The 18,282-nt window shown below is 45.4% G+C and overlaps 2 protein-coding genes across 6 annotated transcripts in view; both read right to left on the reverse strand.

Moving 5' to 3' along the window:
- Positions 1-2,632: 2,632 nt before the first annotated feature.
- On the reverse strand, positions 2,633-17,768 carry LOC144696928 (uncharacterized). Of its 5 annotated transcripts, none has more exons than XM_078568645.1 (3): positions 17,640-17,734; positions 6,951-7,004; positions 2,633-4,509 (listed from the first exon to the last, which is right to left on the reverse strand). In XM_078568645.1, exon 3 carries the CDS (start codon positions 4,399-4,401, stop codon positions 2,779-2,781), a length of 1,623 nt encoding a protein of 540 aa, XP_078424771.1. In that variant the 5' UTR covers positions 4,402-4,509; positions 6,951-7,004; positions 17,640-17,734; the 3' UTR covers positions 2,633-2,778. The 5 variants fall into 5 exon arrangements, with proteins under 5 accessions (XP_078424771.1, XP_078424770.1, XP_078424774.1 ...); XM_078568644.1 differs by lacking the exon at positions 17,640-17,734 and adding an exon at positions 13,766-13,850; XM_078568648.1 differs by lacking the exon at positions 6,951-7,004 and having other exon boundaries at positions 17,699-17,768.
- Positions 9,486-18,282, reverse strand: part of LOC144697917 (uncharacterized) — a 32,075-nt gene continuing 23,278 nt past the window's right edge. Inside the window, exon 6 of the mRNA XM_078569879.1 lies at positions 9,486-11,555. Coding sequence (XP_078426005.1) covers positions 10,448-11,555 — 1,108 coding nt within the window. The 3' untranslated portion in view covers positions 9,486-10,447. The remainder of the gene's footprint in view (positions 11,556-18,282) is intronic.

Consider the following 18,282-nt stretch of genomic DNA (forward strand, 5'->3'; position numbering starts at 1 on the left):
TTCTTTTGTACTCCATGCCTCTATTGATAAATCCAAGGTCCCCATTGGCTTTTGTCAAACACTTTGATCAACTTCTCCTGTCGTTTTCTAGGATTTGTTCACTTACACTCCCAGGTCACTCTGTTCCTGCACTCTGTTTAAAATTGTACCATTTATTTTATACAGCCTCTCCTCATTCTCCCTTCTCCTGGTGCAGTGGGACCAACATTTGTGCTTTAACTAACAGCATCAAAAAAACTTGACTAATTGGTTATTCATCTAATCGCTGTTGTTGGAATCTTACCTTGTGCAAACTGATTGTCATGAAACAGTAGTAACTTGTATTTATAGAACATGTTTGTTGTAATAAAACTTTGCAATGTGCTTCAGAGGAGTTTCATGAAGCAGAATTAGACACCGAGTCACTCAGGGCGATATTAAGGTCGATGGCCAAAAGCTGGATTCGAGAGGCACATTGCAACAAGCATCTTTAATCAGGAGAGTGGCCGAGAGGTTTAGGGAGGGAATTTCAGAGCTTCATCCACCTTGTGATCCATGTGTAAAAGTTGAATATGATCGCACTTTTTGTGATGGCGATTTAGAAATGTTTTGTAATGTTCTTTCAGATATTTTATGAATAAAGTATATTTTTCAAAAAAAAAATTCAGAGCTTCATCACGTTACCCTCGAGGTGGCTGTGGTGGGGAAGACACTGTTATTCACCTCCTTCTGGAATGTGCCTTTGGAAAGAAGGTCTGGAGAGAGATACAGTGGCTTTTGTCCAAATTCATCCTGAGCAATGCTGTGACACAGGACTCTGTGCTCTACGGGCTGTTCCCAGGGACACGCAGCGAGACAAACATCAACTGCAGCTGGAGGATCATCAACTCGGTGAAAGAAACTTTGGTCTGCCTGAAACTTGTTGGTCTTCCGGTGCAAGGAGTTGTCCCCAGCCGAGTGTTGCAGACTGACACATTCCAAGGTCTAGGACCACATGCTGAGGGACGCACTAAAGCTTGGGGCAGCCACTGCAAAGGTGCAATGGGGAAAGGTCACTGTCTAAGACCTTTCTGCCACAGTGCACCGAGATGCTGGGAATTGTATGGACCCCTTGGGCTGTACGGCTCACAATGAATGTATGTAGTGAATACTAAATGTATTATAATTGTACCTCAGAGTGCAACATGATGTATGTTGATAACTCCAATACTATTGCACTGTCTGACAACCTGTAATGACCATAATGAAATGACTGTAATATTCATTGATTGTATTGAAGCACCTCATGATCCATGTGTAAAAGTTGAATCTGATTGCACTTTTTGTGATGGCCAACTAGAAATGTTTCGTAATGTTCTTTCAGGTGTTTTATGAATAAAGTATATTTTTCAAAAAAAGTAAATAAATTTCAGAGCTTCATGCCTAGGCCCTGCCAGCAATGGTGGGGTAATTAAAATCAGGGATGCTCTAAGAGGATAGAATGAGGGGAGCGCAGATATATCAGAGAGTGTGAAACTGGAGATTATGGAGATAGGGAGGGTTGAAGTCATGGTTGGATTTGAAAACAAGAATGTAATTTTTAAAATTGAGGCATTGCTTGACCAGGAGCCACTGTAGGTCAGTGAGTGATGGGTGAACAAGACTTGGTGTGAGAAAGCACATGGGCAGCAGAGTTTTGGATGATCTCACGTTTCCATGTTGGGGTGGGGTGAACATGAGAGGCTGATCAGAAATGCATTGGAATCATCGAGTCTAAAGGTAACATGGGCATGGATGAAGGTTTCAGTAGCAGATGAGCTGGGGTGGGGTGGAGACAGGCGACGTTATGGAGATTGAAATATCTGGTATTAGTGATGGTTAGAAATGTGGTCAGAATGTCATCTTGGGTTCAAATTGGGCTTTGGTCTTCCCAATTATTAATTGGGGGAAATTTCTGCTTATCCAGTACTGGATGTTGGATAAGCAGTGTGATAATTTAGTAACAGTGGAGGAATGGAGAGGGATGGTGGTGAGGTAGAGCTGGGCGTTGTCAGTGTACATGTGAAAACTAACATGGTGCTTTTGGATGATGTCACCTAGTGGCAGCCTGTAAATGAGGAATAGGAGGGACCAATGATAGATCCTTGGGGGACACCATGTACAAGGACTTTGGAGAGGAAAGGGAGGTTGGAGACGGGGTGGTAGTTTGCAAAAACGGTGGGTTAAAGAGGTTTTTTTTAGGATGGATGATGACAATGAATTTAAAGGTGAGATGGACAGTATCAAAAAAGAGAGAACTGTTAACAATATCAACTAACATGAGGAGGATGGACGGCTAACAGTTTAGTGAGAATAGGGTCAAGGGAGCAGAAGGCAGGTCTCATGGACAAAATTAGCACTGAAGGAGATAGAAGGAGAAAGACTGGAGAAAGATGCAAATTCAGGGCTTCAACAAGGGGGAACTTTACGGACAGTTTGTCCCGTTGAGCTAGTGGAAGGGAGGGAAGCAGCAGAGGCAGCTGATCAGCTTGTCTCAATCTTAGTGACGAAGAAGCTCCACGAGTTCCTCACACTTGTTGTTGGAGGTGAGTGTGGATGATACTAGGGAAAGGGAGAGCACTTCAAAAGGAACAAACTCATGTTAGTTTATGAAAAAGATTCAACAGACTGCGTGTTGAACACAAAGCTCTTTTATTTGGCTTTTATCCATAGTATTAGCTACAATAACTGGCCTAGAGTTTAATAACATCAGCAGAAACAGACCCCAATGAACAATGGTTCATCCCAAATATGATTAACAGAAAAATACAATCACTATTTTTACTTGTGAATTCGCTGGTGTACCAGCAGGTTGGATGACTGTGTGAATCCTTTCCCACACTCAGAACAGGTGAACGGCCTCTCCCCAGTGTGAGTTCGCTGGTGTATCAGCAGGGTGGATGACTGAATGAATCCCTTTCCACACTCGGAACAGGTGAACGGCCTCTCCCCAGTGTGAATTCGCTGGTGTGTCAGCAGGGTGGATGTCTGACTGAACCCCTTCCCACATTCAGCACAGGTGAATGGCCTCTCCCCAGTGTGAGTGCGCTTGTGTGTCAGTAGGTGGGATGACCGAGTGAATCCTTTCCCACAGTTGGAGCAGGTGAACGGCCTCTCCCCAGTGTGAACTCGCTGGTGTTCCAGAAGGGTGGACGACCGAGTGAATCCCTTCCCACACTCGGAGCATGTGAATGGTCTCTCACCAGTGTGAACTCGCTGGTGTGTCAGCAGGTTGGATGACCGAGTGAACCCTTTCCCACAATCAGCGCAGGTGAATGGCCTCTCTCCAGTGTGAGTGTGTTTGTGTGTCAGCAGGTTGGATGAACAAGTGAATCCCTTCTCACAGTCAGAGCGGGTGAGTGGCCTCTCCCCAGTGTGAACTCGCTGGTGTTCCTGCAGGGTGGATGACCGAGTGAATCCCTTTCCACACTCAGGACAGGTGAACGGCTTCTCCCCAGTGTGAATTTGCTGGTGTGTCAGGAGGTGGGATGACTGAGTGAATCCCTTCCCACAGTCGGAGCAGGTGAATGGCCTCGCTCCAGTGTGAATGCGCTTGTGTGTCAGCAAGTTGGATGAACAAGTGAATTCCTTCCCACAGTCGGAGCAGGGAAACAGCCTCTCCCCAGTGTGAACTCGCTGGTGTTCCAGCAGAGTGGATGACCGAGTGAATCCCTTCCCACACTCAGAGCATGTGAATGGTCTCTCACCAGTGTGAATTCGCTGGTGGACAATCAGATCAGTTGATCGCCTGAACCCAGTCCCACAGTGAGAGCACCTGAACGGTCTCTCGTCAGTGTGAACACGTTGATGAAACATCAGATCCCAGGAACTTTTATAGCACTTCCCACAGTCTGGGCATTTAAAAGGTCTCTCGTCAGTGTGAACTCGCTGGTGTGCCAGCAGGTGGGATGACTGAGTGAATCTCTTCCCACACTCAGAGCAGGTGAATGGTTTCTCCCCAGTGTGAATTCGCTGGTGTACAGTGAGGTCAGATAATGTCTTGAACCCAGTCCCACAGTGAGAGCACCTGAACGGTCTCTCGTCAGTGTGAACACGTTGATGGCCAGTCAGTTTCCAGGAACTTTTAAAGCACTTCCCGCAGTCTGGACATTTGAAAGGTCTCTCGTCAGTGTGAACTTGTCGATGTTGCAGCAGATGGGATGAACAAGTGAATCCCTTCCCACACTCAGAGCAGGTGAACGGCCTCTCCCCAGTGTGAACTCGCTGATGACTTTCCAGCTCTGATGGGTAATTAAATTCCTTCCCACAGTCCCTGCATTTCCACAATTTCTCCCTGTTGTGACTGCATTTATGTTCTGACAGGCCAGATGATTGGCTGAAGCCTCGTACACACAAACACGTATAAGGTTTCTCCTCACTGTGAATGGTGCTTTTTCCTTCCATGTTCAAAATCTGATGGTATTCAGGTTATGATAAATTAGGCGACTCTGTCAGATTTTGATGTGATGTTTGGCCTCAGCTTCCCGACTGCAAATCCTCCCCTTTAATGCCCTGTGAAATTGATTCAAAACAGAATAAGAGACAGAACCCACAAAAACACAAAGGCAGATTGTGAATCTGGTAACTTGTGGGACTGGCACTAGGAAAAAGTGACCATGAAAACTGCTGGATTGTCATAAAAACCCAACTGGTTCATTAATGTCCTTCAGAGAAGGGAACCTGCCACCCAAACTGGTCAACACAAGATTCCAGCTTCGATGGGAGAAGAGAGCAAGAGAGAGAAGCTGTGGGGTGGGAGAGGCAAGGGTTGAAGAAGAGGGATTTTACATATCTACAAATCAACCAGAACTTTCACAGAACCTCCCAAACCCTCAACCTCCATCACCTAGAGGGACAAGGATAGCAGGTGTATGTGAACACCACCATCTCCAAGTTTCCCCTCCAAGTCACACACCGTCTTGACTTCTCTGACATCCAGAACTGGATCAACAGAAATTTCCTCCATTTAAATGTTGGGAAGACCAAATCCATTGACTTCAGTCCCCGCTACAAATTCCACTTCCTAACCATCAACTCCATCCCTCTCGCCGAAAACTGACTGAGGATGAACCAGACTATTCACAACAATGGAGAAAAATTTCACCCCAAACTGAGCTTCCAACCACATATGGAATTGTATAAAACACTGGTGAGGCCACAACTGGAGTATTGTGTCCAGTTCTGGTCACCACATTACAGGAAGGACGTAATAGCTCTGGAGAGAGTGCAGAGGAGGTTTACAAGAATGTTGCCAGGGTTAGAAAAGTGTAGCTACGAGGAGAGATTAGATAGGTTGGGGTTATTTTCCTTAGAACAAAGAAGGCAGAGAGGTGAATTGATGGAGGTGTACAAAATTATGAGGGGAATAGATAGAGTGGACAGGATAAAATTGTTTCCCTTGGTGGAGAATTCTAGAGCTAGGGGACATAGATTCAAGACAAGTGGCAGAAGGTGTAGGGGGGACATGAGGAAGAACTTTTTTTACGCAGAGGATGGTGGGTGTCTGGAATTCGCTGCCCAAGTTGGTGGTAGAAGCAGAAACTTTAAACTCTTTTAAAAAGTACCTGGATCTGCACCTAAATTTCTGTAAGCTGCAGGGCTACGGGCCGGGTGCAGGAAGGTGGGATTAGAAAGGGCACCTGGGTGTCCTCGGGCTGGCATAGACAAGATGGGCCGAATGGCCTCCTCCTGTGCTGTAACTTTTCTATGGTTCTATATCTGCATCATCACTATTACAGTATGCTTCCACCTCAGTAACATTGCCTAACTCCACCCCAGTCTCAGCTCATCTGCTGCCTCCCACATTCAACCTCCCTGTGATCGTGAGGTCATCCAAAGCTCTGCAGCTCGTGTACCCACTCAGACCAAGTCTTGTTTACCCTTCACCCCTGTGCTCACTGACCTACAAGGCTCCTGATTCATAAAACTCCTGTGCAACACCTTGGAAAGGTCGAATACATGAAAGGTGTTTTACAAATACAAATTGCTGTTGTTGATTTTGAACATTTCATCATAACTTGGTGAAAATCCTGTAACTCCTTATTTAATATCATTGTGGGACCATCTACACCAGATGGACTGCAGCGGTTCACAAAGGTCAAACATCATCTTCTCCACAGGTAACTGGGGATTGGTAATATCTGCTGCTGGAATTGTTAGTGAAAGGGCAGGGGATGGGATTAGCTGATTGGCTCTAGCAGAGATCCAGCATAGGCAGGATGGGCTGAATGACCTCTGTCTGTATTGTAACTAATCAGTGATTCAATGACTCGATGAAAAAGAAGCTACACTGAAGGCCAGGGAACTAACTTCTACAACCAATGCCTCCCCTGCAACAAACCAGCTTTAAATTAGTCTGTTGGTGATTCTAGACTCAGTTCTGTGAGCGACGTCTGCAACAAAATAATAGCAAAATACTGCAGCTGCTGGAAATCTGAAACAAAAAGAGCAAATACTGGAAATACTCAGCAGATCAAGCACTAACTGTGGAGAAACAAACAGAGTTATCATTTCAGTGTGTACAGAATGAATTACAGGGAATAAAAATGGTCCAAAGCTTGATGGAAAATATAAGCTCAGAAGCAGAAGAGAAATGGACTATAATGCAGGAAAAACAATTCCTGACTCTGAAAGATACTCTGGGAAGATAAAGCTGGTAAACTAACAGCACATGGTCAGGGGATGGACAGTGGTGGGAACCTCATTTCGACATGGTTGGCAGGAGTAACAGTAAAATGCTAAACACGTCTAAAACACACCATTATTGGAGACAGAGGAAGTTAGACCATGGCAGAGAGGTGATCAGGGAGATAAGGCAGAGCTGAAATGGAACAATGGAAGGACATGGATTCAAATCCACAGCAAAGGAGCCACACCAGCCCCAGAGCCATGGAACCTCTCACAGACAACAGAGCAGAGCACTAAAAGATCTAAATTGCAGTCAAAATACTCACCTCTGAAACAATTTTACTCTTTTCAATATTAAAATCTCCTGCTGGAGCCTGCAGCTGAAAAGATATCGGAAGCACTGGAGTCAGAGAAAAATCTCCCAGTTGAGGAAATACCTGGGGAGTGGGGGTGATGTCACCGCTCAATTGTCGGTGTGTGATGACATCACAGACACGAACACAGAACATCTGGGTCTGTGCAAACCAGTGATCACCACACATTATGAAGGATGTGAGGGTCTTTGAGAGGGTGCAGGGGAGATTTACCAGAATGGTTCAGGGATGATGGTTTATAGTCACATTGTTAGGCTGGTAAAACTGAGGTTGGTCTCCTTGAAGCAAAGCACTGGAGGGGGTGCAGAGGAGATTCACCAGGATGTTGCCTGGGATGAAACATTTAAGTTATGAAGAGAGGTTGGATAGACTTGGGTCATTTTCGTTGGAGCAGAGAAGACTGAGGGGCGACTTGATCGAGGTGTACAAGATTATGAGGGGCATGGACAGGGTGGATAGGGAGCAGCTGTTCCCCTTAGTTAAAGGGTCAGTCACAAGGGTCATAAATTCAAGGTGAGGGGCAGGAGGTTTAGGGGGGGGTATGAGGAAAAACTTGTTTACCCAGAGGGTGGTGACGGTCTGGAATGCGCTGCTTGGGAGGGTGGTGGAGGTGGTTTGCCTCACATCCTTTAAAAAGTACCTGGATGAGCACTTGGCACGTCATAACATTCAAGGCTATGGGCCAAGTGCTGGTAAATGGGATTAGGTAGGTAGGTCAGGTGTTTCTCACGTGTCGGTGCAGACTTAATGGGCCGAAGGGCATCTTCTGCACTGTGATTCTGTGAAAGTGAGATTTGACAGAGGTGTACAAGTTTATAATAGATTTAGGTAAGGTAGGCAAAGGAAAGCTGTTCCCATTATTTGACTGTAAAAGGTTTGTGGGACACAAATTTCAAATTTTCCACAAGATCTACAGGGAGGATGTGAGGAAGAAATTTTTTGCAACGAGTGGTAATAACCTGGAACTTAATGCTTACACTTAAATGCTGATCAAATCCAGGTCCTACATATGAACATATGAATTAGGAGCAGGAGTAGGCCACTCAGTCCCTCGAGCCTGCTCCGCCACTCAATAAGATCATGGCTGATCTGAATGTAACCTCAACCCCACATTCCCACCTACTCCCAGTAACCTTTCACCCCTTTGTTTATCAAGAATCTATCTAGCTCTGCCTTAAAAATATTCAAAGACTCTGCTTCCACCACCTTTTGAGGAAGGGTTCCAAAGACTCACCACCCTCTGAGAAAAAAATTCTCCCCATCTCTGTCTTAAATGAGCGACCCCTTTTTAAACAGTGACCCCTCGTTCTAGATTCTCCCACAAGAGGAAATATCCTCTCCACATCCACCCTGTCGAGACCCCTCAGGATCTTAAAGATTTCAATTAAGTCGCCTCTTACTCTTCTAAATTCCAGTGGATACAAGCCTAACCTGTTCAACCTTTCCTCATTAGACAACCCACCCATTCCCGGGTATTTGTCTAGTAAAGCTTCTTTGAACTGCTTCTAATGTATTTACATCTTTCTTTAAATAAGGAGACCAGAACTGTACATGATATTTCAGATGTGGTCTTACTAATGCTGTGTACAACTGAAGCATAACCACCCTATTTTTATACTTAATTCCCCTCACAATAAATGATAACATTCTATTAGCTTTCCTAATTACCTGCTGTACCTGCATATTAGCCTTTTGTGGTTCATGCATTAAGACACCCAGATCCCTCTGAATCTCAGAGCTCTGCAATCTCTCACCATTTAGCTAAGCTTGTTTTATTCTTCCTGCCAAAATGAACAATTTCACATCTGCTGACATTATATTCCATTTGCCAGATCTTTGCCCACTCACTTAACCTATGCCATGTAGTCTCCTTACAACTTCTTCACAATTTACTTTCCTACCTATATTTGTCGTCAGCAAATTTAGCCACCATTCCTTCATCCAAGTCATTTACATAAATTGTAAAAAGTTGAGGCCCCAGCACTGATCCCTGTGGCACACCACTCATCACATCCTGCCAAATAGAAAAAAACCCATTTATGCCAACTCTCTACTTCCTGTTGGCTAGCCAATCTTCTATCCTTGCCAATATGTTACCTCCTACACCATCAGCTTTTATTTTCTGCAATAACCTTTGATGTGGCACTTTATCAAATAGCTTCTGGAAATCTAAATACAGTACATCCAGCAGTTCCCCTTTATCGACAGCCAGATGTGGCCCATTCAACAAACTCCAATAAATTGGTTAAACATGATCTCCCTTTTACAAAATCATGCTGACTCTGCCTGATTGCCTTGAATTTTTCTAAGTGCCCTGCTATAATATCTTTAATAATAGCTTTTCATGTTTTCCCTATGACAGATATTACACCAACTGGCCTGTAGTTTCCTGCTTTCTGTCTCCCTCCCTTTTTGAATACCATTTGCTATTTTCCAATCCAATGGAACCTCCCTGAATCTAGGGAATTTTGGAAAATTAAAACCAATGATCTCACTAGCCACTTCTTTCAAGGGTGAAGTCCATCCAGACCTGGGTATTTCTCAGCCCGCAGCCCCAACAATTTGCTTAATACCATTTCCCTGGTGATTGTAATTTTCCTGAGTTCCTCCCTCCCTTCCATTTCCTGATTTACAACTATTTCCGGGATGTTCCTTGTGCCCTCTATACTGAAGATTGAAGCAAAATACCTGTTTAATTCATCCATCATCTCCCTACTTTCCATTATCAATTCCCCAGATGCACTTTCTAGAGGACTAACAGTCACTCTTTTCCTTTTTAAATATCTACAGAAACTCTTACTATCCGTCTTTATATTACTAGCTAGTTTTCTCTCATACTCTAATTTTTACCTCCTTATTAATCTTTTTATCGTCCTTTGCTGTTCTTATATTCTTTCTAATCTTCTGACCTGCCACACATCTTTATGTGATTACATATTTTTTCTTTAAGTTTGATACTGTATTTAACTTTTTTGGTTAACCACGAATGGTGGGCCCTCCCCTTGGGAGATGGGATGGTAGTTTGCAAAGATGGTGGGGTAAAGGTTTGTTTCTTCTCAGGAGGGTGATGGTGGTGGATTTTAAGGTGAGTGGGACAGAGAAGAGAAAGAGAACCATTAACAATATCAGCTAACATGGTGAAAATGGATGGTCAGCAGTTTCGTGAGAATAGGGTCAAGGCAGTAGAAGGCAGGTCTCATTGATAGGATGAGCTCTGAGAGGGCAAGAGGGGAGATAGGAGAGAAAGAGAGCACTTCAAAAGGATCTAACTTGTGTTAGAGATGTTACAATGACTCGACACACTGTATGTTTAACATAAGGCTGATTTATTTGACTTTATCCAGAATACTAACCCCTATAATTGGCATGGAGTTTAACATCAGCAGAAACAGACCAAATGACATAGTTCAGTCCTGGATGTGAATAACAGAAAAATCCAATCACTGTAGTTACTTGTGAACTCGCTGGTGTCTCAGCAGGTTGGATGAGGTAGTGAATCCCTTCCCACACTTGGAGCAGGTGAACGGTCTCTCCCCAGTATGAACTCTTTGGTGTGTCAGCAGGTTGGATGACTGAGTGAATCCCTTCCCACAGTCGGAGCAGGTAAATGGCCTCGCCCCAGTGTGAACTCGCTGCTGTGTCAACAGGGCAGACGACTGAGCGAATCCCTTCGCACACTCGGAGTGGGTGAACGGCCTCTCCCCAGTGTGAACTCGCTGGTGTGCCAACAGGGTGGATGCCTGACTGAATCCTTTCCCACAGTCGGAGCAGACGAACGGTCTCTCCCCAGTGTGAGTGCGCTGGTGTGTCAGCAAGTTGGATTTCTGAGTGAACCCCTTCCCACAGTCGGAGCAGGTGAAAGGTCTCTCCCCAGTGTGAATGCGCTGGTGTACAGTTAGTTGAGATGAGTGCCTGAACCCAGTTCCACAGTGAGAGCACCTGAACGGTTTCTCATCAGTGTGAACACGTTGATGGAGCATCAGGTCCACGGAACTTTTAAAGCATTTCCCACAGTCTGGGCATTTAAAAGGTCTCTCCCCAGTGTGAACTCGCTGGTGTGTCAGCAGATGGCATGAGTGAGCAAATCTCTTCCCACACTCAGAGCAGCTGAATGGCCACTCTACTGTGTGAATTCGCTGGTGTACATTGAGGACAGACAATGTCTTGAACCCAGACCCACAGTGAGAGCACCTGAACGGTCTCTCGTCAGTGTGGACACGTTGATGGGCTGTCAGTTCCTGGGAACTTTTAACGCACTTCCCGCAGTCTGGACATTTGAAAGGTCTCTCGTCAGTGTGAACTCGTCGGTGTTTCAGCAGCGTGGATGAACAAGTGAATCCCTTCCCACACTCAGAGCAGGTGAACGGCCTCTCCCCAGTGTGAACTCGCTGATGATTTTCAAGCTCGGATGGGTAATTAAATCCCTTCCCACAGTCTCTGCATTTCCATGGTTTCTCCCCATTCTGACTGCATTTATGTTTCGACAGGCCAGATGATTGGCTGAAGCCTCGTCCACACACAGAACACGTGTACGGTTTCTCTCCACTATGAACGGTGCTTTTTCCGACCATGTTCAAATTCCAATGATATTCAGGTTACAATAAGCTGGGCAACTCTGTCAGATTCTGAAGTTTGGTTTCAGTTTCCCGATTGCAAATCCTCCCCTCCTAATACCCTGTGAAATTGACTGAAAACAGAGAAAAGGGAGTGAGAGAGAACCCCCAAAAACACAAGGACAGGTTGTGAAATTGAGCTGAATGAATCTGGTAATTTGTGGGGCCAGCACCAGGAAAAAGTGACCATGAAAACTGCTGGATTGTCATAAAAACCCAACTGGTTCACTAATGTCCTTCAGGGAAGGGAATCTCCCACCCAGTCTGGGCCTACACGAGACACTGGTCTAGATTGGAGAACATAACAAGAGAGAGAAGGGTTGGGTGGGAGAGGCAAGGTTGAAAAAGAGGGATTACAACTCCATCAGAATTTTGACAGAAGGTCCAAAACCCTGAACCTCCACCACCTAGAAGGGCCAGGATAGCAGGTGTATGTGAACACCATCAACTCCATGTTCTCCTTCAAGTCACACACCGTCCTGACTTGTCTGACATCCAGCACTGGATGACCAGAAATTTTCTCCATTTAAGTATTGGGAAGACCAAAGCCATTGTCTTCAGACCCCGTTACAAATTCCACTCCCTGGCCACCGACTCCATCCCTCTCCCTGGTAACTGTCTGAGGCCAAACCAGTCTGTTCACAACCGCTGGGTCATATTTCACCCAAAAATTAGCTTCAAACCACATATATGCATCATCGCCAAGGCCGCCCATTCCCACCTCAGTAACATCGCCCGACTCTGCCGAGTCCCTGCTCATCTTTTGCTGAAACTCTCATTCGTTCTTTTGTCACCTCTCGACTTAACACTCCCAGCCGTCCTCCCACATTCAGCCTCCCTGTAAACATGACACCAAGTCTTGTACCCCCATCACCCCAGTGCTCGCTGACCTACAAAGGCTCCTGATTAAGAAGAACCTAAGTTTTAAAATTCTCATCCTTATTTCCTTATTTCTTATCCTTATATCCTTATTTCTCCATGGCCCCTCCCTAACTCTGTAATCTCCTCCAGCCTCACAACCCTCTGAGATATCTGCACTCCACTAATTCTGACATCCTGAACATTCCCGATTTTAATTTAACCCTGAAAAGTGTGAGGTGATACACTTTGGAAGGAATAATTTGACAAGGAAGTTTTCAGTGAATGGCATGACACTAGGAAGTTCTGAGGAACAAAGGGACCTTGGTGTGTGTGTCCATAGATCTCTGAAGGTGGAGGGGCATGTCAGTGGGGTGGTGAAAAAGGCATATGGGACACTTGCTTTTATCAATCAAGGCATAGATTACAAAAGTAGGGAGATCAACTTGGTGAGGCCACAGCTGGAGTACTTGTGCAGTTCTGGTCGCCACATTATAGGAAGGATGCGATTACACTGGAGGGGGTGCAGAGGAGATTCACCAGGATGTTGCCTGGGATGAAACATTTAAGTTATGAAGAGAGGTTGGATAGACTTGGATAGTTTTCGTTGGAGCAGAGAAGACTGAGGGGTGACCTGATCGAGGTGTACAAGATTATGAGGGGCATGGACAGGGTGGATAGGGAGCAGCTGTTCCCCTTGGTTGAAGGGTCAGTCATGAGGGGACATAAGTTCAAGGTGAGGGGCAGGAGGTTTAGGGGGGATGTGAGGAAAAATTTGTTTACCCAGACAGTCTGGAATGCGCTGCCTGGGAGGGTGGTGGAGGTGGGTTGCCTCACATCCTTTAAAAAGTACCTTGATGAGCACTTGGCAAGTCATAACATTCAAGGCTATGGGCCAAGTGCTGGTAAATGGGATTAGGTATGTGTTTCTCACGTGTCGGTGCAGACTCGATGGGCCGTGTGATTCTGTGAATTGTTCCACCTTTGGTGGTCAAGCCTTCAGCTGCCAAAGCCAAAAGCTGTGGAATTTCCTCCATGAACCTCTCTGTCTCTCTACCTCACTTTCCTCTTTTAAGATACTCCTTAAAAAACTATGTTTGACCAAACTATTGGTCACCTGCCCTAACATCTCATTATGTAGGTTTAGTGTGAAATGTTGCTGTATAACACTCCTGTGAACACACATTGGAATGTTCTATTACATGAAAGGTGCTATATAAATTCACATTGTTGTTGACTTGGACATAAACAGCTGTTCCTTCATCATCACTGGGTGAAGACCCTGTGACTCCTTACCTAACAGCATTGTGGGAGCATCTTCACCACACGGACTGCAGCGGTTCAAGAAGGTCAAACATCATCCTCTCCACAGGTAACTGGGGATGAGTTATATCTGCTGCTGGTCTTGTTAGTAAAAGGGCAGGAGAGTGGGCACTGGCGGGACAGGCTTAAATAACCTCTGTCTGTATTGTAACGATTCCATGATTCTATGACTCAATGAAACAGGACCTATACTGGAGGCCAAAGACGGACTTCAGCCATCAACGCCCACCCTGCAACAAATCGTCTCTGACCTGGTCCGACTGTGTTCCCAGATTCGGTTTTGGGAGCAATGCCTGCAATAAAATAATAGCAACAGACTGCGGCTGCTGAAAATCTGAAAGATAAAGAGGAAATGCTGGAAATTCTCAGCAGCTCAGTCACTACCTGTAGAGAGAGAAAAAGAGTTAACGTTTCAGGGTGTGCAGAATGAATTATGGGGAATAAAAACGGTGCAGAATTTGATGTTTGAAATAAGCTCAGAAGTGGAAGAGGAATGGACTATAGCGCAGGAAAAACAATTCCTGATTATGAAAGATACTGTGGGAAGATAAAGCTGGTAAGTCAGCAGCACACGGTCAGGGGATGGGTGGCCGTGGAAACCTCATTTAGACACAGTCGACAGAAATAACAGTGCAATACTAAACAAAGCTAATATACACCCATTATTAGAGACAAAGGAAGTTAAACAATGACAGATAGGTGATTGGGGAGGGCAGAGGTAAAAGTATCACAGACACAGATTTAAGATTATTGGTAAGATCAACAGGGGTCTTGTGTTAAGGAGTCAGTTACTGCAGTAAGGAGAGATGATATCTTGGAGGGGGCATCGAATGAAGCTTTGTGGATAGTGCTTAGGAATAAAAAAGGGGCAGCCACATTGTTAGGTGTTTATTATAGACCCCCAGATAGTCAGCGGGAAATTGAGGAGCAAATATCCACAATTTGTGGAGGTGTGTAAAAACAATAACAATAGGGTAAACATATTAGGTGATTTCAACTTTCCCAACATTAATTGGGATAGACATAGTGTCAAGGGCTTGGATGGAGTGGATTTCTTGAAATGTGTACAGGAGAACTTTTTAGGTCAATATGTAGAGGGTCCAACAAGGGACAGCACAGTGCTGGACCTAATTCTGGGGAATGAAGCCAGACAGGTGGCTGAGGTGGTGGTGGGCAAGCATTTTAGCGATAGCGACCACAACATGGTACAGTTTAAGCTTGTTATGGACAAAGAAATCGACAAATTGCAAAAAATTGTTTGGGATTGGGGGAGAGTGGATTTTCATAAAATAAGGCAGGATCTGGCCAAGGTAGACTAGGGAACAGTTACTTGTGGGGACATCTACAGAGGAGCAGTAGGGGGTGTTCAAAAAGGAAATGGGGAGGGTACAGGCTCAACATTTTCCCTCTAGGGTGATAGGAAGGAGTAACAAGCCCAGAGAACAATGGATGACCAGGTTACGATAAGAAGGAAAAGAGAGGCTTTTAGCAGGTACAAGGGAAGCAAATCAGCAGAGGCATGAGTGGAGTTCAGAAAATGCAGCGTGGAGCTTAAGAAACCAATTAGGAAAGCAAAGAGGGGATATGAGAAAGCTCTGGCTGGTAAAAATAGGGAAAATCCCAAGATATTCTATTAGTATATCAATGGGAAGAGGATAACCAGGGAAAAAGTAGGGCCTAAAAGGGACCAAGGGGGAAATCTATGGGTGGAGCCAGAGAACATCACTAGAGTGTTGAATGAATGTTTCACATCCGTCTTCACCCAGGAGAATGAGGATGAAGGTATGGAACTCGGAGAGAAAGACTGCGAGGTTATTAAGCAAATTGATATAGGGAGTGACAAGGTATTGGAGTGTTGGCAGGCTTAAAAGTGGACAAATCTCCAGGTCCAGATGATTTGTGTGCCAGACTGCTGAGGGAGGCAAGGGAGGAGATCGCAGGGGCACTGACCCAAATTTTTAATTCCACTCTGGCCACAGGGGAGGTTCCAGAGGACTGGAGAACAGCTAATGTGGTTCCGCTATTTAAGAAGGGTTGTAGAGATAAGCCAGGGAACTACAGGTCATTAAGTCTCATGTCAGTGGTAGGGAAACTATTGGAGAAAGTTCTGAAGGAGAGTATCTATCTCCACTTGGAGAGGCAAGGTTTGCTCAGGGATAGTCAGCATGGCTTTGTCAGAGGGAGGTCATGCCTAACAAATTTGATTGACTTTTTTGAGGAGGTGACCAGGTGTGTTGATGAGGGTAGTGCAGTTGATGTAGTTTATATGGAATACAGCAAAGCCTTTGACAAGGTCCCACATGGGAGACTTATAAAGAAGGCAAATGCACATGGGATACAGGGTAATTTGATGAGGTGGATTCAAAATTGGCTTAGTTGTAGGAGGCAGAGGGTGATGACAGAAGGATGCTTTAGTGACTGGAAGCCAATGTCCAGTGGCGTACCACAGGGATCTGTGCTCGGTCCCCTATTATTTGTCATTTATATAAAACGACATAGATGACTATGTGGGGAGGGTGTAGGATTAGTAAGTTTGCGGATGACACAAAGATTGGCCAGGTAGTTAACAGTGAGGTTGAGTGTCTTGGGTTACAGGAAGATATAGACGGGATGGTCAAATGGGCAGATAAGTGGCAGATGGAATTGAACCCTGAAAAGTGTGAAGTAATACACTTTGGAAGGAGTAATTTGACAAGGAAGCATTCAATGAACGGCATGACACTAGGAAATTCTGAGGAACAAAGGGACCTCGGCGTGTGTGTCCATAGATCTCAGAAGGCAGAGGGGCATGTTGGTGGGGTGGTGAAAAAGGCATATGGGACACTTGCCTTTATCAATCAAGGCATAGATTACAAAAGTAGGGAGGTCATGTTGGAGTTGTATGGAACCTTGGTGAGGCCACAGCTGGAGTACTGTGTGCAGTTCTGGTCGCCACATTATAGGAAGGATGTGATTACACTGGAGGGGGTGCAGAGGAGATTCACCAGGATGTTGCCTGGGATGAAACATTTAAGTTATGAAGACAGGTTGGATAGACTTGGGTTGTTGTTGTTGGAGCAGAGAAGACTGAGGGGCGACCTGATCGAGGTGTACAAGATTATGAGGGGCATGGACAGGGTGGATAGGGAGCAGCTGTTCCCCTTAGTTGAAGGGTCAGTCACAAGGGGGCATAAGTTCAAGGTGAGGGGCAGGAGGTTTAGGGGGGAATGTGAGGAAAAACGTTTTTACCCAGAGGGTGGTGACGGTCTGGAATGCGCTGCCTGGGAGGGTGGTGAGGCGGGTTGCCTCACATCCTTTAAAAAGTACCTGGATGAGCACTTGGCACGTCATAACATTCAAGGCTATGGGTCAAGTGCTGGTAAATGGGATTAGGTAGGTAGGTAGGTCAGGTGTTTCTCATGTGTCAGTGCAGACTCGATGGGCCGAAGGGCCTCTTCTGCACTGTGAGATTCTGTGAGGACGAAATTTCACAACGTGAGTGTTAATAACCTGGAACTCAATACTTAAACTCAAAGGTTGATGAATGGAGTGACTCGGGTCAGATCTTAATGTGATGTTTGGTTTTAGTTTGCTGTGTGCATATCCTCCCTTTCTAACCCCCTGTAAAAGGAGTTTCCAAAATCCATCCCTGTCAGTCCAGGGTAGAAATGCACAATATTCTCTCCTCCTGCTGACAGGGGACAGGGACGACCGCGCACGCGCATTGCTGCACATTGACCCGGTAAAGATGGCGGTTGTTAACCCGGGCCTATCGCTGGAGACGCGATCCCGCAGCCTCCGTCCCACAGATACAAACTCGACACCAGTAGCTTCTCATTCTGAGTTCAGAGCCGCATCGTGTACTTACGAACCCGCCCCGTCCACCCACCGGCTCCGTTTCTCCCTCTACTCCGCAAATTCTCTTACCGCCTGAAGTTGAGACAAACAAGCGTCTTTCCATCGCCATTACCCGCACTGCGCATGCTCCAGATCACAATTTTCGGGGAATGATTGACGGCGGTTTATAACCAATAGGAATAGGGGGCAGGGCTGGAGGACCGAGCGGCTGGCCCCCCAACCAATCGGAGTGAATGAGGGGCGGGGCTTATCCCAGATCTTCCTCATTGGCTGAAACTCTTCTCATTTTGAAAGCTAATTTGCCTCAAACTGCAGGGGAAAATTGGATCTTTCTGTTTGTGGCTTTAAACAGATGAAACCCTGTGGGTGTGGAGTAAACATTTCAACATTTGTCACTGAAATGTGGGAACATGATGAAACAATGCAAACAATTGACCGACTTTATCTGTATAAAATAAAGGGAGAGCCTCTAATGGTGGTGCAGAAACACAGGGACCTCGGTGTACATGTCATTGATGGTGAAAGGGCATGTTGAGAGAGCAGTTAATAAAACATTTAGTATCTTAGGCTTTATTAATGGGGCATTGAGTACAATAGTAAGCAGGTCACGTTGAATTTGTATGAGACACTATTTAAGCCTCATTTGGAGTATA

The sequence above is a fragment of the Cetorhinus maximus genome, chromosome 23, assembly GCF_964194155.1.
Source record: "Cetorhinus maximus chromosome 23, sCetMax3.hap1.1, whole genome shotgun sequence".
Lineage (NCBI taxonomy): Eukaryota > Metazoa > Chordata > Chondrichthyes > Lamniformes > Cetorhinidae > Cetorhinus > Cetorhinus maximus.